Genomic DNA, 23,152 nt, shown 5'->3' on the forward strand with positions numbered 1-23,152 from the left:
AATCTTGTTTAAGCCCATGTTGGAATGATGATGATGATGATGATGATTAATTCCAACACAGAATTATTATTAAAATAGTATCCTTAGTGTTTGTGTTAGTATTGCCAATATGGATTACTACTAATAATAATAATACTTATAATAATAATAAAAACCCCATTGTGGAATAATAATAATAATAATAATAATAATAATAATAATAATAATAACTATTAATATATTATCCTTAGTGTTTGCACTAGTATTGCCAATATGGAATACTAATAATAATTCCCCTCCAAACCCGCAACAGAATCTTGTTTGAATCTTGTTTAAGCCCACGTTGGAATTATGACGATGATGATTAATTCCAACACAGAATTATTATTAAAATAGTATCCTTATTGTTTGTGTTAGTATTGCCAATATGGATTACTACTACTACTACTACTACTACTACTAATAATAATAATAATAATAATAATAATAATAATACAATAGAGTCTCACTTATCCAAGCTAAACAGGCCGGCAGAACCTTGGATAAGCGAATATCTTGGATAATAAGGAGGGATTAAGGGGAAAGCCTATTAAACATCAAATTAGGTTATGATTTTACAAATTAAGCACCAAAACATCATGTTATACAACAAATTTGACAGAAGAAGTAGTTCAATATGCAGTACTGTTATGTTGTAATTACTGTATTTACTAATTTAGCACCAAAATATCATGATATATTGAAAACATTGACTACAAAAATTCATTGGATAATCCAGAACCTTGGATAAGTGAGTGTTGGATAACTGAGACTCTACTGTATTATAATTTAATATATAATATATATAATTTTTAATATATATATATATATATTCTCTCTATCTTTCTAAACTTTCCTATAAATATTGTTCCCACTCTTTCGATGTATAAGTAGTATGAAAACCTTTAATACAAATTATTATATTAAAAAAGAAATATGCTTAAAGATACATTTGATTTTTTATACTGTCGGATTGTATACAATATGGCATACTCCTTTCTCTAAGACATTGTAAAAAGAGGAAAGAAGGTATACTTATACATTTTGATGATTAAATTAATAAATAAAAATTATATATTAAAAATCAATATTCAAGAGAATGACTATGTGATGCCTTTTGGATGCGTATATGCACCAGATGAAACCAGTGTAAATATAATTTTAAAAATTACAAAAAAAATACCCCAGGAAAAAAATAGTGAACTCTTTTCAAGGTAAAACATAAAGTCGATTCTTTTTTTTTTTTTGAAACTTTCCAACTTTTGCAACTGTGAAAAGGGGAACAAGTCTAAATCCGTGAACCTGGAAAGCTAAAAATTATCGGAACCCGTTGTAGGAGTAACACATTATGCAAATTCCCCCCCAAATGATTAAAATATTGTTATTTCGCACGGCTTATGAAATTTGGTTCACGGAGACACAAACGCTGCTAGGCGTCGGCAGGAGAAGTAAAAGCTTTTTCAAGACAGAACCACCCACGCTAATTGCCAACGAGAGAGGAAGAAAGAAAGAAAGAAAGAAAGAAAGAAAGAAAGAAAGAAAGAAAGAAAGAAAGAAAGAAAGGAAGGAGAGAAGGGAAAAAGAAGCCGCTTCCAGGAGGAATCAAAGCTGCAAAAAGGCCGGGCTCGGCAACACAAGGAACAGAAAAACTTTTCAACACTCTACACAAAATAACACAATTCAACATATGGGCCATATTCCGATTTATTGTCCTCCCATCAGTGGAAGCAACTTAGGACTTTATCGCGCGAGGCTTTAAACACAGCTGCAAAGAAAGATGCTGCAAACACGCCTTGCCTTCTTAATGTCCCAAAACTAACATGTCCTATATGACAATGTCGTAAAACTAACAAGTTGAGTGCAATAATATCCTAAAATTCACATATTGAGTGTGATAATGTCCTAAAACTAACAGGTTGAGTGCAATAATTTCCTAAAATTCACATATTGAGTGTGAAAATGTCCTAAACCTAACAGGTTAAGTGCAATAATATTCCTAAAATTAACATATTGAGTGTGATAATGTCCTAAAATTCACATATTGAATTAACCGCCCTGAGTCCCTTTTGGGAGAGAGGGCGGTATACAAATAAACTTTTACTTACTTACTTACTTACTAAAACTAACAAGTTGAGTGTAATAATATCCTAAAATTCACATATTGAGTATGATAATGTCCTAAAACAAGTTGAGTGCAATAATGTCCTAAAATTAACATATTGAGTGTAACAATGTCCTAAAACTAACAAGTTGAGTGTAATAATGTCTTAAAATTAACATATTGAGTGTGATAATGTCCTAAAACTAACAAGCTGAATGTGATAATATCCTAAAATTCACATATTGAGTGCAATAATGTCCTAAAACTAACAAGCCGAGTGTGGTAATATCCTAAAATTAACACATTGTGATAATATCCTAAAACTAACAAGTTGAGTGCAAGAATGTCCTAAAACTAACAAGTTGAGTGCAAGAATGTCCTAAAACTAACAAGTTGAGTAATGTCCTAAAATTAACACAATGAGTGCGATAATGTCCTAAAACTAACAAGTTGAGTGTGGCAATATCCTAAAATTAACACGTTGCATGTGATAATATCCTAAAACTAACTAGATGAGTGCAATAATGTCCTAAAACTAACATAATATCCTAAAATTAGCACATTGCGTGTGATAATGTCCTAAAACTAACTAGATGAGTGCAATAATGTCCTAAAACTAACATATTGCGTGTGATAATATTCTAAAATTAACATGTTGAGTGTGCTAATGTCCTAAAACTAACACGTTGCGTGTGATAATATCCTAAAATTAACACGTTGCGTCTGATAATGTCCTAAAACTAACAGGTTGAGTGCAATAATGTTCTAAAACTAACAAGCCGAGTGTGATAATATCCTAAAATTAACACATCGGGTATGATAATGTCCTACTAAACCTATCTAGCCAAACATGATAATGTCCTAAAACTACCAAGTCGAGTGTAATAACATCCTCAAGCTAACATGTCGAGTGTGGTAATATCTGAAAACAGAAAGGTCAAGTGCGATAATGTCCCAAAACGAGCAAGGGAAGCACCCAAGGATGTAGGTTCCTTCAAAGAGCAACCAATGGAGGGATATAACATCCAACTCAAGTGTCTGAAGACCTCATCCCTTGAGATAAAAGTCCCACCTTGAGACTTACCTGTATTTTGGAGTGAATGTTTTGCAATCCCACGCGACTCTGGGCAAGGCGAGACCCTGAGAGACCAGGAGGAACGGAATCAGAAGTCCGTCCAGGTGAGACTTGTGCGTTGACAGGAAGACCGTGGGGACGTCAGGCTAGAGGTGGGAAACACAATCCATTTCTAGTTGATAGCACAAACTTAAAACTGGCATTGTAATGTTGTGACGGTACATCGTGAGAGGGCCCCTCATCCTTAAGTCAAACGGTGCGCAATTGCAACCTTTCCTACAACCTTCTCTTTTTTTCTCTCTGCACAGTTGCCAACTCCTCTCCCAACAGCAGAGGCAACGTATTACACAGGGCGTTAAAATGGATGCAAAGAAAGATGCTGCAAACCCGTCTTGCCTTGTTGATGTCCCAAAACTCCCAAGCCGATTGTGATGATGTCCTAAAGCTAACAAGTTGACCGTGATAATGTTCTAAAACACGTCAAGTGCAATAATGTCCTAAAATTAACATGTTGAGTGTGAGAATGTCCTAAAACTAACAAGGTGAGTGGGATAATGTTCTAAAATTAACACACTGAGTGCAGTAATGTCCTAAAATGAAGAAGTTGAGTGTGATAATGCTCTAAAACGAACACGTCAAGTGTAATAATATCTTAAAACTAACAAAGTAAGAATAATAATGTCCTAAAACTAACAAGTTGAGTGTGATAATATGCTAAAACTAACGTATCAAGTGTGATAATCTCCTAAAACTACAAGTTGAGTGTGATAATGTCCTAAAACACAATGAGTGTGATACTCTCCTAAAACTAACACAGCAAGTGTGATAATGTCCTAAAACTAACACAGCAAGTGTGATAATGTCCTAAAACTAAAAAGTTGAGTGGGATAATGTCCTAAAACACGTTGAGTATGATAATATCCTAAAACTAACACATAAAATGTGATAATGTCCTAAAACTAACAAGTTGAGTGTGATAATGTCCTAAAACACGTTGAGTGTGATAATATCCTAAAACACGTTGAGTGTGATAATATCCTAAAACTAATACATCAAGTGGGATAATGTCCTAAAATTAACAAGTTGAGTGGGATAATGTCCTAAAACTAACATATTGAGTGTGATAATATCCTAAAACTCACAAGGTGAGTGGGATAATGTCCTAAAACTAACATGTTGAGGAAGCCAAGAGGACTCACGGTCTGGGCTGCTCTGCGCACCATGTCCAGCTGCCCTTTGTGGACGATGACATTGAGGAAGATCCGGTTGAGGAGCTGGAGGAGAGCCCAGTGGCAGAGCCTGGAGGAAGAAGGAGAAGGAAGGAACAAAGGAAGGGATGGAACAAGTTGTCATATATTTGAAATCACAAAGTTGCTCAGATCCGAGGACCCCCTCCTTCATCCAAGGCGTTGCAAAACAACCGGCTTCCCTGGCCTTTGTGGCTTCCTACCTCAGCAGGAAAGGAGACAAGGAGGCCTGGATCTGACCTAGGATCCGGCAGATCTCTTGGGCCCACTGCAATGTAAACAGATCCCTGTCTGGAGTAGCATCTCCTTTGCCCCCGGGCACCACCTGGCGCACGGCATCTTGCACCCTGGAAAAGGAGGGAGAAAAAGCCAAGGAAGCCCATGAGTTGAAAAACCTTTTCTATGCAGAGGCAGGATAGTCCCACCTGCCAGCAGCAAAGAACTGGTGGGATCACAAACCTGCAAAAGTCTTGGAAAACGAGCATGCAAAGATACTGTGGGACTTCCGAATCCAGACTGACAAAGTTCTGGAACACAACACACCAGACATCACAGTTGTGGAAAAGAAAAAGGTTTGGATCATTGATGTTGCCATCCCAGGTGACAGTCGCATTGACGAAAAACAACAGGAAAAACTCAGCCGCTCTCAGGACCTCAAGACTGAACTGCAAAGACTCTGGCAGAAACCAGTGCAGGTGGTCCCGGTGGTGATGGGCACACTGGGTGCTGTGCCAAAAGATCTCAGCCGGCATTTGGAAACAATAGACATTGACAAAATCACGATCTGCCAACTGCAGAAGGCCACCCGACTGGGATCTGCACGCATCATCCGAAAATACATCACACAGTCCTAGACACTTGGGAAGTGTTCAACTTGTGATTTTGTGAAACTAAATCCAGCATATCTATCTTGTTTGCTGTGTCATACAATACAATAATAATAATAATAATAATAATAATAATAATAATAATAATAATAATAATATACATCACACAGTCCTAGACACTTGGGAAGTGTTCGACTTGTGGTTTTGTGATACGAAATCCAGCAAATCTATCTTGTTTGCTGTGTCATACAATATAATAATAATAATAATAATAATAATAATAATAATAATAATAATAATAATACATCACACAGTCCTAGACACTTGGGAAGTGTTCGACTTGTGATTTTGTGATACGAAATCCCGCATGTCTATCTTGTTTACTGTGTCATAATAAAATAATAATAATAATAATAATAATACATCACACAGTCCTAGACACTTGGGAAGTGTTCGACTTGTGATTTTGTGATACGAAATCCAGCAAATCTATCTTGTTTGCTGTGTCATACAATATAATAATAACAATAACAATAACAATAACAATAATAATAATAATAATAATAATAATAATAATAATACATCACACAGTCCTAGACACTTGGGAAGTGTTCAACTTGTGATTTTGTGATACAAAATCCAGCATGTCTATCTTGTTTACTGTGTCATAATAAAATAATAATAATAATAATAATAATAATAATAATAATAATACATCACACAGTCCTAGACACTTGGGAAGTGTTCGACTTGTGATTTTGTGATACGAAATCCAGCATGTCTATCTTGTTTGCTGTGTCATAATAAATAAAATAAAATAAAATAAAATAATAATAATAATAATAATAATAATAATACATCATACAGTCCTAGACACTTGGGAAGTGTTCAACTTGTGGTTTTGTGATACGAAATCCAGCATATCTATCTTGTTTGCTGTGTCATAATAAAATAATAATAATAATAATAATAATATATGTGTTTGTGCATATGATTTGGGAAAATGTCCATAACAATATTATTAATAATAATAAATGTGTTTGTGTGTATGATTTGTGGAAATGTCCAAACGAAGTATCCCTTAAAAAGCAAAGTTCTTTCCAACAGCAAAACTTTTCCAAACTCTTCCTTCTTGCATTGAGGGATATATAACAATGGGTACAATGGGATTTTATATTTAAAACGAGGCTGCCGCCTCCTTGGGTGCATTAAAGGCTCACAAGGGACACCGAACCCGTCTTGCAGAGCATTTTCCTTGTCAGAAAACGCCCTCCAAAGAGAGATCTCTCTTCTTTTGAGTGAGAAAAGCCATTGAGAGAGAGACCCTTTCCTTCCCAAAACTGGGGTTGCAAAAGCCCAAGGTTTGGTCCGGGGATCACTAAATATTGCTTTATTTTGGTAGCCTCGAATTGGAGAGATGCAGGAAAGACTTTCGATCTCTATATATTATCTATATATCTATATTATTATATCTATATATTATCTATATCTATCTATTTATCTATCTCAATCATAGCTCTGGCTGAATGGTCATCTGTCGGGAGGGATCGCATTGTGCCTTCTTGAATGGAAGAATAGGGTTCATATCTATCTATGTCTGGCTGAATGGTCATCTGTCAGGAGGGATCAGATTGGGCCTTCTTGAATGGAAGAATAGGGTTCATATCTATCTATGTCTGGCTGAATGGTCATCTGTCAGGAGGGATCAGATTGGGCCTTCTTGAATGGAAGAATAGGGTTCATATCTATCTATGTCTGGCTGAATGGTCATCTGTCAGGAGGGATCGGATTGTGCCTTCCTGAATGGAAAAATGGGATTCATATCTATCTATCTCAATCATATCTCTGGCTGAATGGCCATCTGTCAGGAGGGATCGGATTGGGCCTTCCTGAATGGAAGAATAGGGTTCATATCTATCTATCTCTGGCTGGACAGCCATCTGTCGGGAGGGATCGGATTGTGCCTTCCTGAATGGAAAAATGGGATTCATATCTATCTATCTATCTATCTATCTATCTATCTATCTATCTATCTATCTATCTCAATCATATCTCTGGCTGGATGGCCATCTGTTGGGAGGGATCGGATTGTGCCTTCCTGAATGGAAGAACGGGATTCATATCTCCATCATATCTCTGGATGAATGGCCATCTGTCGGGAGGAATCGCATTGTGCCTTCCTGAATGGAAAAATGGGATTCATATATCAATCATATCTCTGGCTGGATGGCCATCTGTCGGGAGGGATCGGATTGTGCCTTCCTGAATGGAAAAATGGGATTCATATCTATCTATCTATCTATCTTTCTATCTATCTATCTCAATCATATCTCTGGCTGGATGGCCATCTGTTGGGAGGGATCGGATTGTGCCTTCCTGAATGGAAGAATGGGGTTCATATCTATCTATCTCAATCATATCTCTGGCTGGATGGCCATCTGTTGGGAGGGATCGGATTGTGCCTTCCTGAATTGAAGAATGGGATTCATACCTCAATCATATCTCTGGCTGAATGGCCATTTGTCAGGAGGGATCGCATTGTGCCTTCCTGAATGGAAGAATGGGGTTCATACCTCAATCATATCTCTGGCTGAATGGCCATCTGTCGGGAGGGATCGCATTGTGCCTTCCTGAATGGAAAAATGGGATTCATATATCAATCATATCTCTGGCTGGATGGCCATCTGTCGGGAGGGATCGGATTGTGCCTTCCTGAATGGAAAAATGGGATTCATATCTATCTATCTATCTATCTTTCTATCTATCTATCTCAATCATATCTCTGGCTGGATGGCCATCTGTTGGGAGGGATCGGATTGTGCCTTCCTGAATGGAAAAATGGGATTCATACCTCAATCATATCTCTGGCTGAATGGCCATTTGTCAGGAGGGATCGCATTGTGCCTTCCTGAATGGAAGAATGGGGCTCATATCTATCTATCTCAATCATATCTCTGGCTGGATGGCCATCTGTTGGGAGGGATCGGATTGTGCCTTCCTGAATGGAAAAATGGGATTCATACCTCAATCATATCTCTGGCTGAATGGCCATTTGTCAGGAGGGATCGCATTGTGCCTTCCTGAATGGAAGAATGGGGCTCATATCTATCTATCTCAATCATATCTCTGGCTGGATGGCCATCTGTTGGGAGGGATCGCATTGTGCCTTCCTGAATGGAAAAATGGGATTCATATATCAATCATATCTCTGGCTGAATGGCCATTTGTCAGGAGGGATCGCATTGTGCCTTCCTGAATGGAAGAATGGGGCTCATATCTATCTATCTCAATCATATCTCTGGCTGGATGGCCATCTGTTGGGAGGGATCGGATTGTGCCTTCCTGAATGGAAAAATGGGATTCATACCTCAATCATATCTCTGGTTGAATGGCCATTTGTCAGGAGGGATCGCATTGTGCCTTCCTGAATGGAAGAATGGGGCTCATATCTATCTATCTCAATCATATCTCTGGCTGGATGGCCATCTGTTGGGAGGGATCGCATTGTGCCTTCCTGAATGGAAAAATGGGATTCATATATCAATCATATCTCTGGCTGAATGGCCATTTGTCAGGAGGGATCGCATTGTGCCTTCCTGAATGGAAGAATGGGGCTCATATCTATCTATCTCAATCATATCTCTGGCTGGATGGCCATCTGTTGGGAGGGATCGGATTGTGCCTTCCTGAATGGAAAAATGGGATTCATACCTCAATCATATCTCTGGTTGAATGGCCATTTGTCAGGAGGGATCGCATTGTGCCTTCCTGAATGGAAGAATGGGGCTCATATCTATCTATCTCAATCATATCTCTGGCTGGATGGCCATCTGTTGGGAGGGATCGCATTGTGCCTTCCTGAATGGAAAAATGGGATTCATATATCAATCATATCTCTGGCTGAATGGCCATTTGTCAGGAGGGATCGCATTGTGCCTTCCTGAATGGAAGAATGGGGCTCATATCTATCTATCTCAATCATATCTCTGGCTGGATGGCCATCTGTTGGGAGGGATCGCATTGTGCCTTCCTGAATGGAAAAATGGGATTCATACCTCAATCATATCTCTGGCTGAATGGCCATTTGTCAGGAGGGATCGCATTGTGCCTTCCTGAATGGAAGAATGGGGCTCATATCTATCTATCTCAATCATATCTCTGGCTGGATGGCCATCTGTTGGGAGGGATCGGATTGTGCCTTCCTGAATGGAAAAATGGGATTCATATATCAATCATATCTCTGGCTGAATGGCCATCTGTTGGGAGGGATCGCATTGTGCCTTTCCACCTGGCAGAATGGGGTTGGGCTGGATGGCCTTTGGGGATCCCTTCCAATTCTAGGACTCTATGATATGCCTATCGTATAAATCTCTCTATCATCTCTATCTGTCTCAATCATATGTCTGGCTGGATGGCCATCTGTCAGGAGGGCTTGGATGGTGGCAGGATTTGGGTTGGGCTGGATGGCCTTCCAACGACTCGAAGGCACAAGAAGGGAAGGGGTGAATGGGTGCAGATGGGACCCGTCTTAATGGGAACAAGCCCCGTCCGCAACACCGATCCCGAGGCCGGTCTCTCAGCAACGGGGCCTGGCCGCTGCCTGACGAGACCCATTGTTTTCCCATCAAGACCAGCAAAGGAGACGGAAAGCAGATGGGGAGGCAGATGTGCAGACAAGAGACTGCAAAGCAAACACAAGAGGAGAACACGCGCATGCACGGCAGCTCTCTCTCTCTCTATATATATGACTCTCAGTTAATGGGAACTCAAGCAACAACAAAAAAAACCAAAGAAATAATAATATTTTAATAAGCTGCATTTATAATACATGGTGTCTCTAAAGTCACCATATTAGAGGAAACATGTACTGTTATTTATAAAACATTCGTTACGAAACTGAAGCAGTCTTTTCGGGTATCTGAAAGACATGCATACTTGCATACATATCCATACACATACACGCAGATATAAACATATATGTATATACACACATATATACATACAAACATATATAAACATATACACATATGCACATATATATGCATATATACACACACAAATATGTGTATGTGTATATATATATATATACATATACATACACATATGAATTTATGATATATTTACATACGTACATACACACACATACATACATATACACATACACATACAAACATATTCGTATATACACACATATACATATATACATACACACATAAACATATACACATATGCTCATACATATATATGCATATATACACACACATATGTGTGTATATGTGTATGTGTATGTGTGTGTGTGTGTGTATATATATATATATATATATATATATATATATATATATATATATAATACATACGTATAGGAATCTATGATATATATAAATACATATATACATGTCAGTCAGTCAATCATGTCTATCTGTCTCAATCATATTTCTGGCTGGATGGCCATCTGTTGAGAGGGCTTTAATACACATATATGCACATACATATATATGCATATATATATACATACACATAGGAATCTACTATATATATATATATATATATATATACACACACACACACACGCGCACACATAAATATATATCAGTCAATCAATCATGTCTTATCTAACTATTATCTATATTATTCTATCTATATATTATCTATATCTATCTATTTGTTTGTCTCAGTTATATCTCTGGCTGGATGGCTATCTGTTGGGAGGGCTTTAATACACATATATGCACATACATATGTATACATATATATATATATACATACATATAGAACTTTACTTATATATATATATACTAGCTGTGCCCGGCCACGCGTTGCTGTGGCAAAGTGGTGGTGGTATTGGTTAAAAATTGTTGTGTAATTTTTATTTGACATTATTTGCATTTTTTTAATTAATTTTATTGTAAGTTATATTTTTATTTATTATATTTTATTATTTTATTGTATTATTTTTAGTTATTTTCTGTTATTATAGTATTTTATTGTATTAATTTTTAGTGTTTTTTATTATTTTTTATTGGGTTGCTAGGAGACCAAGTTGGAGGAGCTTAGCCTTCTAACTGGCAGCAATTGGATAAAAGCAATTATTCCTCTCTCTCTAATTAGGACTTTATTTTTCTTTGCTTTTTGTTGTATCAACCTAGAGGCATGGATGATGGGTTGTGTTGTCAAATTTCGAGGTTGGGGGGCCTGTAGTTTTGTTGTTTTGTGGGTCGCCATGATGCCATCACCCTTTTATAGATATATATATATGTATATAATCAGTCAATCAATCATGTCTTATCTATCTATTATCTATATTATTCTATCTATTATCTATATCTATTTCTCTATCTCAGTCATATCTCTGGCTGGATGGCTATCTGTTGGGAGGGCTTTAATACACATATATGCACATACATATATATGCATATATAAACATACACATAGGAATCTACTATATATATATATATATATATATATATATATATATAATATGTCAATCATGTCTTATCTATCTATTATCTATATTATTCTATCTATATATTATCTATATCTAATTCTCTATCTGAGTCATATCTCTGGTGGGGGGGCTTTGATGGTGCCTTGCCACTTGACAGAACGGGGTTGGATTGGATGGCCTTTGGAGACCCCTTCCAAATCTAAAGATTTATGCTAAACTTACCATATATACATATATACTGTAAGAATGTGTGTATAGATATAGATATATATAATATATCTCTGACTGAATGGCTCTCTGTTGGGAGGGCTTTGATGGTGCCTTTGCACTTGGACTGGATGGCCTTCAGGGATCCCTTCCAACTCTAAGGATTTATGATATACTTACCATATTTATATGCATATGGTAAGTATATCGATATAGTATATTATATCTCTGACTGAATGGCCCTCTGTTGGGAGGGCTTTGATGGTTCCTTACCACCTGACAGAATGGGGTTGGACTGGATGTCCTTTGGGGGTCCCTTCCATGTATTCTTATGACCATGCCAGCAACACATGCAGACTGACCTCTTGCTGGCGAAGATTGTGTCCTGGAGGTCGCTCGGGACGTCGGCCCCGAATGTCCATCCGCTGACCGCAAGGACATAGCACAGCCGCCTGACCAGCCAGCCTCTGTATCTATGGGAAAAATTATCCTACAGTTTACATTTCACATTACTGATATTATTTTATATCTTATTTCATATGGTAATTTATTTCATATTTTGTATTTGTTTTTATATTATATTATACTACATTTAATATATAATAATAATAATCCGAAAATATATCACAGTCCTAGACACTTGGGAAGTGTTCGACTTGTGATTTTGTGATACGAAATACCAGCATATCTATCTTGTTTGCTGTGTCATAAAATAATAATAATAATAACAACAAAAACAACAACAGTAATAATAATAATAGTAGTAGTAGTAGTAATCCTAAATGTTTGGGAAGTGTTTAACTTGTGATTTTGTGATACGAAATCCAGCATATCTACTGTATATACTCGAATATAAGCCTAGTTTTTCAGCCCTTTTTTAGGACTGAAAAAAAACCTCCTCGGCTTATACTCGGGTGAGGGTCCTGGTGGGCTTATATTCAGGTCGGCTTATACTCAAGTATATATGGTATATTTATTATTTTTCTATTTTATTATTGGTATTATTACATTTATTATTTTACTCTATTAATTATTATTATTATTACATTTATTATTTTACTCTATTACTGTTGTGACTTTTACATTTATTTTACTCTATTTTTATTATTATTTATACATTTATTATTTTACTCTATTTATTATTGCATTTATTATTTTACTCTATTACTGTTGTTACTTTTACATTTATTTTACTCTATTTTTATTATTATTTATACATTTATTATTTTACTCTATTTATTATTACATTTATTATTTTACTCTATTATTGTTGTTACTTTTACATTTATTTTACACTATTTTTATTATTATTTATACATGTATTATTTTACTCTATTTATTATTACATTTATTATTTTACTATATTATTGTTGTTACTTTTACATTTATTTTACTCTATTTTTATTGTTATTAATACATTTATTATTTTACTCTATTATTACATTGATTATTTTACTATATTATTGTTGTTACTTTTACATTTATTTTACTCTATTTTTATTATTATTTATACATTTATTATTTTACTCTATTATTGCATTTATTATTTTATTCTATTATTGTTGTTACTTTTACTTTTACTCTATTTTTATTATTATTAATACATTTATTATTTTACTCTATTGTTACATTTATTATTTTAGTGCATTTATTATTATTATTATTACATTTATTATTTCACTCTATTATTATTAAAAGGATACATAAGCACATTTACATTGAGGAAGATGAAAATAATGATTTAATCAGAGTTGAACCAATTACAATTTGATGTAAAGTTTCCAAAATATTTAAACTACAGAACCCTCAATTAATGTAATGTTATTGGTATCTATTTTCTATCTTTTTATCTATCTATTGGTATCTATTTTTATTTCTGAAATTTACCACCATCGGCTTATACTGGAGTCAATTTTTTTCCCAGTTTTTTTGTGGTAAAATTAGGTGCCTCGGCTTATATTCGGGTCGGTTTATATTCGAGTATATACGGTATATCTCGTTAGCTGTGTCATACTCTGTCTTTGTGTCAATAATAATAATAATAATAATAATAATAATAATAATAATAATAATAATAAGATTGAAATGAAAAGCACCCACAATGTTTAAAAAATGCCACTTAAAACCCACAGCATACAAACAATAAAATAGAATGAAATAAACCCGTTAATTACAAACCCTTGAAACACTTAAACATCGTTAACATAATCAAATGCAGCAACCCCTGCCTTGCTCTCATTACTAGGCATTAATAAGGCCAGCTTAACTTAATCCTGCTGTGGTTTGATTTCTATGTTTTTATTCCTGCCTTAAATACTTTCTAATTGCAACGAGATGCCATTGTTAAGACTCCTTTGCAAACATAAAATTCAATGCCTTCCTTTTAAAAAAATATACAATGCATACATTGCAAAATTGTACGGCGCTTGCACAAACAAAGGACTTGCACATTCCTGTTTTAAAACAAACAAACTGCATCGGACAAAACTCAAATAAGTTTGCACAATTTAGTTTTTAAAGGCATCATTACGGCTTCTCTTTGAGGCTCCCAAAAAAAATACATACATAAAAGACTCCCTTATCTATTTATCCCTTTGCTTTCGATGCATTGAAAAATAAATTGAATTCTTTGCTTTGGCTGTGATATCAATCAAGGTCTTTTCTCATCCTCCCCACTGTTCCCAACACTTTCTCACACTTTGGGGATTTTTCAGGTTTTCAAAGAATGGCAATTAAAGTCATTAGGAACCAGAGTAATGAGAATAAAGCCTTTAATCGTCCCAAAACTCCAAGGAAAAAGGAGGAAAGAAGGAAGGAGAGGGACAGCAGAAAAAAAATACTGGATTAAAATATTTAATTCTTTTCTAATATTGTATATTTTGTAGGCTTTGACTTATTATTATTTACTAGCAGCATTGCCCTGAATGTCAGGCTCTTCCCAAGTTATTATGATTATTATTATTATTATTATTATTATTATTATTATTGTATGACACAGCAAACAAGATAGATATGCTGGATTTCGTATCACAAAATCACAAGTCGAACACTTCCCAAGTGTCTTTATTATTGTTGTTGTTGTTGTTGTTGTATGACACAACAAACAAGATAGATATGCTGGATTTCATATCACAAAATCACAAGTCGAACACTTCCCAAGTGTCTAGGACTGTGTGATGTATTTTCGGATGATGCGTGCAGATCCCAGTAGGGTGGCCTTTTGCATTATTATTATTATTATTATTATTATTATTATTATTATTATTATTGTATGACACAGCAAACAAGATAGACATGCTGGATTTCGTATCACAAAACCACAAGTCGAACACTTCCCAAGTGTCTAGGACTGTGCGATGGATTTTCGGATGATGCGCGCAAATCCCAGTAGGGTGGCCTTTTGCAGTTGACAGATCGTAATTTTGTCAATATTGTTTCTAAATGCCAGCTGCTGATGATGATGATGATTATTATTATTATTGCATACAGATTATTACATTACTATTATTATTATAATTATTGCATACAGATTATTACATTACTATTATTATTATTATTTACTGCAGAATGAATGTAGTTTGGCCTCACTTGAACTGCCATGGCTCAAAGAAGAGGTGGGAAATAAATTATTAGTATTATTATTATTATTATTATTATTAACTAGTTTCACTTTTAGTATAGATACAGATATAGATATAGAAGATATAGATATAGATTATTGATATATATATATATATATATTATTACAGATTACTATTGTAAGATTTTTATATATTATATTATTACTATTATTATTACACACACACACACACATATATATATTCTTATTATTAAATAATAAGTAAGGACCATATATTATTGGATTATATCATATCATTATTATATCATTATGTGTATTATTGTTACATTATTTTATTACTATTATTATTACATATTACTATTATATGATAAATAGTATTATATATTATTATTATTACACACACACATATATTCTTATTATTAAATATAACAATAAGGACAATATATTATTGGGTTATATAATAATAATAATAATAATAATAATAATAATAATAATAATAATAATAATAATAATAACTTTATTTTTATACCCCGCCCCATCTCCCCGGAGGGACTCGGCGCGGCTTATATATTATTGGATTATATCGTATCATTTTTATATCATTATATATATTATTGTTACATTATTTTATTACTATTATTATTGTTATATATTACACTTATAAGAAAGAGTATTATAATATATTATATTATTACACACACACATATATATTTCTTATTTTATCAAATATAACAACAATAATTGGGTTATATCTTGCTATTATATCATTATCATATATATTATTGATACATATTATTATTATAACTATTACAGATTACTATTATAAGATAGATATTATTATTATTATTATTATTATTATTATTATTATTATTATTACACACATATAACAACAATAAGGACAATATATTACCGGGTGTTTTCTTCTGTTATCTTGATAACATTGCAAAATCCCAAAGACGGCAGGTGCTTATGGAAAAGAGATTGCTGAAAAGAAGAAAAACGGGTGTCAAACTGGATTAAGTCTACAGTGTAGACCAGTGGTTCTCAACCTGTGAGTCCCCAGATGTTTTGGCCTTCAAAACTCTTGTCTGTTGGAGGCGTGAATGTTGCCATTGGCCACCTTGATTAGCATTAAATGGCCTTGCAGCTGCAAAGCCTGGCTGCTTCCTGCCTGGGGGAATCCTTTGTCGGGAGGTGTTAGCTGGCCCTGATTGTTTCCTGCCTGGAATTCCCTTGTTTTACGAGTGTTGCTCTTTATTTACTCTCCTGATTTTAGAGTTAGTTTACCGTATATAATCAAGTATAAGCCGACACAAATATAAGCCAAGGCACCTAATTTTACCACAAAAAAAAAACCTGGGAAAACACTGACTCAAGTATAAGCCGAGAATGGTAAATTTCAGAAATAAAAATTGAAACCAACAAAATTACATCATTTGAGGCATCCATAGGTTTAATGTTTTTGAGTATTTACATAAAACTGTAATTTAAGGTAAGACTGTCCAACTCTGATTAAATCATTATTCTCGTCTTCTTCAATGCGAATGTGCTTATGTATCCTTTTAATATTCATAGAGTAAAATAATACATGTAATAATAGAGTCCCTTCGGGTGAGAAGGGCAGGATATAAATGTTGGAAATAAATAAATAGAGTAAAATAATACATGTAATAATAACAATAGTAATAAATAATACAGGAAAATAATACAAGTAATAATAAATGGAGTAAAATAATAAATGCAACAATAATAATAAGATCAGAGTGAGATAATAAATGTACTAATAATAATAAAAATAGAGTATAATAAATGTAATAGTAGCAACAATAATAGAGAAAAATAATAAATGTACCATATATTCTCGAGTATAAGCTGATCCACATATAAGCCAAACAGGACCCTCACCCGAGTATAAGCTGAGGGGGGCTTTTTCAGTCTTAAAAAAAAACCTTTGCAAAACTAGAGATCCCAGGATGATAAAAACCTTTGCAAAACTAGAGATCCCAGGATGATAAAAACCTTTGCAAAACTAAAGATCCCAGGATGATAAAAACCTTTGCAAAACTAGAGATCCCAGGATGATAAAAACCTTTGCAAAACTAGAGATCCCAGGATGATAAAAACCTTTGCAAAACTAGAGATCCCAGGATGATAAAAACCTTTGCAAAACTAGAGATCCCAGGATGATAAAAACCTTTGCAAAACTAGAGATCCCAGGATGATAAAAACCTTTGCAAAACTAGAGATCCCAGGATGATAAAAACCTTTGCAAAACTAGAGATCCCAGGATGATAAAAACCTTTGCAAAACTAGAGATCCCAGGATGATAAAAACCTTTGCAAAACTAGAGATCCCAGGATGATAAAAACCTTTGCAAAACTAGAGATCCCAGGATGATAAAAACCTTTGCAAAACAAGAGATCCCAGGATCCCCTTCCTTACCCAGCTCTTCGGGGAGCAGCGTTGGCAGCAGCGGCCCGGGAACGGCCGGCCCTTCCACATAAAGGGCAGCACCAGATCCATCTGTGGAAGGAAAACAAGCAAACACCATCCGATCTCTCCCGATAGATGGCCAGCCAACCTCTGCTTAAAAACCTCCATAGAAAGAGACTCCAACATCATTATTATTATTATCATCATAGAATCTAGATTTGGAAGGAACCCCCCAAGATCATCCAATCCAACCCAATTCTGCCATAAAGGCACAGTCAAACCCCTCCCGACAGATGGACATCCAGCCTCTGCTTAAAAACCTCCATAGGAGATTACAGTATCATGATCATTATTAATAAATATTATTATCATTATTATTATCATCACAGAATCTTGATTAGGAAGGGACCCAACCCAACCCAATTCTGCCATAAAGGCACAATCGAAGCCCTCCCGACAGATGGACATTCAGCCTCTGCGTAAAAACCTCCATAGAAGGAGACTCCATCATCATGATCATTATTTATTATTATCATCATCATCATCATCATCATCGAATCTAGATTTGGAAGGAACCCTAAAGATCACCCAATCCAACCCAATTCTACCATAAAGCCACAATCAAAGCCCTCCCGACAGATGACCATCTAGCCTCTGCTTAAAAACCTCCATAGACTCCATCATCATGATCATTATTAATAAAGATCATTATCAGCATCATCAGCATCATCATCATCATAGAATTAGATTTGGAAGCGACCCCCAAAGATCATCCAATCCAACCCAATCCTGCCATAAAGGCACAATCGAACCCTTCCCAACAGATGGCCATCCAGCCTCTACTTAAAAACCTCCATAGGAGACTACAGTATCATGATCATTAATAATAATAATAATTATTATTATTATTATTACTATTATTATCATCATCATCATCATAGAATCTAGATTTGCCAGGGACTCCCCAAGATCATCCAATCCAACCCAATTCTACCATAAAGCCACAACCAAAGCCCTCCCGACAGATGGCCATCCAGCCTTTGCTTAAAAACCTCCATAGGAGACTACAGTATCATGATTATTATTAATAAATATTATTATTATCATTATCATTGTCGATGTAGAATCTAGATGGGACCCCCAAAAGTCATCAAATCCAGCCCAACTCTGCCATAAAGGCACAATCAAACCTCTCCCGACAGATGGACATCCAGCCTCTGCTTAAAAATCTCCATAGAAGACTCCATCATCATGATCATCATCATCACCATTATTATTATTATTATCATCATCATCCTCATCATAGAATCTAGATTTGGAAGGTCATCCAAAGGTCATCCAACCCAATCCAATTCTGCCATAAAGGCACAAGCGAAGCCTTCCTGACAGATGGCCATCCGGGTTCTGCTTAAAAACCTCTGATTTCTTGTCTTACAGTTTTAAACACTTTATAGAGCATTGTTTTCCCCTGCTGTGCACTGCTTTGAGTCTCTTTTAGAGATAAAAAAGTGCCATATACATATAATAATAATAATAATAATAATAATAATAATAATAATAATAATAATAATATTTTAGCAATACTCCAACCATATCAAAATATTTCAAAGTCCACAAACTCACAACTATTTAAAACGGAAGGCTATAGGTCTTGCAAAGCTATAACTCCCAGGACAAATGGTGCCAAACTGCATTAACTTCACAGTGTAGATACACCCAGAATGTTGATCCAAATCAATCAATTGATCAATCAATCAATCAAATCCACATACGTTTCTCTGTGTCTGCATCTTGCCTTCTCTTCCTGGCAAATCTCTATGAGTCAGAGCCATGGTTTAGCTCCGATCCGAATGCAAAATGTCTTCTGCAAACCTAAATTTGAGCAAAGCACGATTAATTGATTGATTAAAAGCAATGCAAGATCAATAATTTGCAGGTGCAATCAGAAACACGCTCCTGCTTGCTATGTAGTAATTACTGTATTTACGAATTTAGCACCAAAATATCACAATGCATTGAAAACATTGACTACAAAAATGCGTTGGATAATCCAGAATGTTGGATAAGTGAGACTCTACTGTAATTCCATGTTAGTAATAATAATAATAATAACAATAATAATAATTTAATAATAGTTCCATGTTTTAACAGTACAGTAGAGTCTCACTTATCCAACATAAACGGGCCGGCAGAATGTTGGATAAGCGAATATGTTGGATAACAAGGAGGCATTAAGGAAAAGCCTATTAAGCATCAAATTAGGTTGTGATTTTACAAATTAAGCACCAAAACATCATATTATACAACAAATTTGACACAAAAAGTAGTTCAATACGCAGTAATGCTATGTAGTAATTACTGTATTTATGAATTTAGCACCAAAATATCACGATATATTGAAAACATTGACTACAAAAATGCGTTGGATAATCCAGAATGTTGGATAAGCGAGTGTTGGATAAGTGAGACTCTACTGTATTTACAAATTTAGCACCAAAATATCATGATGTATTGAAAACATTGATTACAAAAATGTGTTGGATAATCCAGAACGTTGGATAAGTGAGTGTTGGATAAGTGAGACTCTACTGTAACTCCATGCTGGAAATATTGATAATGACAATAATATAATTCCATGTAGGAAATAACAACAGCAACAACAAATCCATGTTGGAAATACTGTAATAATAATTTATATTATTAATTATTTAATAATAATTCCACGTTGGAATTATTATCAATTCCAATATAATAAGAAGAAGAATCTTATTATTATTAATTCTAATATTAGTAATAATAATAATAATAATTCAATCTCGGAAATAATAATAACATAGTCTGATAAAAATTCCAAGTTGGAATTATGATTGTTATTAGGAATAATTTAATAACAATAATCCCATGTTGCAGTTAATTATTATTATTATTATTATTATTATTATTATTATTATTATTATTATCATCTTCCCTGCTTTTCTCCCCATAGGACTCAAGTCCGGGGGGTCAATGGATGATTTGTGAGCCTATTTCCTAACACGTGTATACACATACACACGTGTAATACAGGAGGAACATACCATACACGCGTGCAAAGCTGGGGTGGCCTAGCTGCTGGCTTGAAACATCCAGGCCAACCCTCTTCCTGCTCAACAAACACGCGTGTCAACGCCAAACACGCGTGTCACGTCTGAATTGGGCTAAATAGAAGGAGGAATCTTTGCTTCTTACCCAGTCAGGTTCAAACAACATGGAGAGTGCACCTCAGAGGATACTCAGCTCCTTTGCACAGCTGCAACGCGTTTGATCCCGAGGAATGCTGGGATATGTAGTCTGGGCGGGGCTTAGCACAGCCTGCTCTGCTCAGGAACTCGACTGCCTTGGACTACAAATCCCAGGATCCCCCGGGATTGATTTAAAGGCGCCGGCAGCCATAAAAACTGTTTGCAAGTTGAGTTGAGCTGAGCATCCCTGAAAGCCAAAGAGGAGCAAATGCTTTTATTCTTAGTAGTATGGAATATGATATAATAATATAGAATAATATGCAGTAATGTGATATAACATATAATATAATACATCAATATCAGATAATATACAGTAAGGTAATATAATATAATACGTAATAATATGGAGTAGCGTAATATAATATAGTGTAGTATGATATAATATGTAAACATGTAATCTATATATATAAATGAGTAATGGCATCACGGCGACCCACAAAACAACAAAAGTAAACACCCCGCAACCTCGAAAATTGACAGCACAATCCCTCATCCATGCCTCTAGGTTGATACAACAAAAAGAAAAGAAAAATAAAGCCCTAATTAGAGGGAGAGGAATAATTGTTTTTATCCAATTGCTGCCAGTTAGAAGGCTAAGCTCTGCTCACTTGGTCTCCTAGCAACCCACTCAGCCCAGGGGACCCTTTACCTTAACTACCACCAATTCCTCAGTACTTTATTTCTCATACCACCATACTTTGCCACAGCAACGCGTGGCCGGGCACAGCTAGTATAATATAATACGTAATAATATGGAGTAGCGTAATATAATATAGTGTAGTATGATATAATATGTAAACATGTAATCTATATATATAAAAGAGTGATGGCATCACGGCGACCCACAAAACAACAAAACTACAGGCCCCCCAACCTCGAAATTTGACAACACAACCCATCATCCACGCCTCTAGGTTGATACAACAAAAAGAAAAGAAAAATAAAGTCCTACTTAGAGGGAGAGCAATAATTGTTTTTATCCAATTGCTGCCACTTAGAAGGCTAAGCTCCGCCCACTTGGTCTCCTGGCAACCCACTCAGCCCAGTGTTAATAAAAGAATAAAAAATAAAATAAACACAAATAATACAATAAAAATAATTAAAAACACTAAAAAATTAATACAATAAAATACTATAACAAAATAACTAAAAATAATACAACAAAATAATAAAATATAATAAATAAAAAAGATAAGTTACAATAAAATTAATTTTAAAAATACATATAACGTCAAATAAAAATTCCACAACAACTTTTAACCAATACCATCACCACTTTGCCACAGCAACGCGTGGCCGGGCACAGCTAGTAACATATAATATAATACATCAATATGAGATAATATGTAGTAAGGTAATATCATATATCTAGTAATATGGAGTGGTGTATAATTTAGTATGACATAATATATAAATATGTAATCTTCTATATATATAAAAGAGTGATGGAATCACAGCAGTGGACAAAACAACAAAAGTTAACACCCCACAACCTCGAAAATTGACAGCACAACCCCCCATCCATGCCTCTAGGTTGATACAACAAAAAGAAAAGATAAATAAAGTCCTAATTAGAGGGAGAGGAATAATTGTTTTTATCCAATTGCTGCCAGTTAGAAGGCTAAGCTCCGCTCGCTTGGTCTCCTAGCAACCCACTCAGCCCAGGGGACCCTTTACCTTAACTACCACCAATTCCTCAATACTTTATTTCCCATACCACCATACTTCGTCACAGCAACGCCTGGCCGGGCACAGCTAGTATGATATAATATGATAATACGTAAACATGTCAGTTTATTCAAAACTAACTAACTTGTTCCTCACTGAGGACTTGAGACTTGGGTTGAATTCCAATACTTCTTACTTACTTTCCTTTCTTCTTTCTCTCTCTCTCCTTTCTCTCACTTTCTTTCTCTTTCTTTCCTTCTTTCTTTTTCT

The 23,152-nt window shown here is 35.0% G+C and overlaps 1 protein-coding gene across 3 annotated transcripts in view; it reads right to left on the bottom strand.

The window, feature by feature from the left end:
* Positions 1 to 21,282, bottom strand: part of gpat2 (glycerol-3-phosphate acyltransferase 2, mitochondrial) — a 45,579-nt gene extending 24,297 nt beyond the window's left edge. For 2 of the 3 annotated variants that reach the window (XR_010000512.1, XM_062961483.1), the window contains exons 1-8: positions 21,162 to 21,282; positions 19,706 to 19,805; positions 17,943 to 18,095; positions 16,411 to 16,484; positions 12,283 to 12,393; positions 4,645 to 4,788; positions 4,394 to 4,493; positions 3,204 to 3,340 (exon numbers count right to left, since the gene is read on the bottom strand). Coding sequence is in view for 2 of the 3 variants with exons in the window: in XM_062961483.1 (XP_062817553.1) it covers positions 3,204 to 3,340; positions 4,394 to 4,493; positions 4,645 to 4,788; positions 12,283 to 12,393; positions 16,411 to 16,484; positions 17,943 to 18,095; positions 19,706 to 19,765 (779 nt within the window). In the remaining variant the exon portion in view is untranslated. The remainder of the gene's footprint in view (positions 1 to 3,203; positions 3,341 to 4,393; positions 4,494 to 4,644; positions 4,789 to 12,282; positions 12,394 to 16,410; positions 16,485 to 17,942; positions 18,096 to 19,705; positions 19,806 to 21,161) is intronic. The other variant, XM_062961484.1, reaches the window with a different exon arrangement.
* Between the last annotated feature and the right edge of the window lie 1,870 nt (positions 21,283 to 23,152).

This window comes from Anolis carolinensis, unplaced genomic scaffold, assembly GCF_035594765.1.
Source record: "Anolis carolinensis isolate JA03-04 unplaced genomic scaffold, rAnoCar3.1.pri scaffold_8, whole genome shotgun sequence".
Classification (NCBI taxonomy): Eukaryota; Metazoa; Chordata; class Lepidosauria; order Squamata; family Dactyloidae; genus Anolis; species Anolis carolinensis.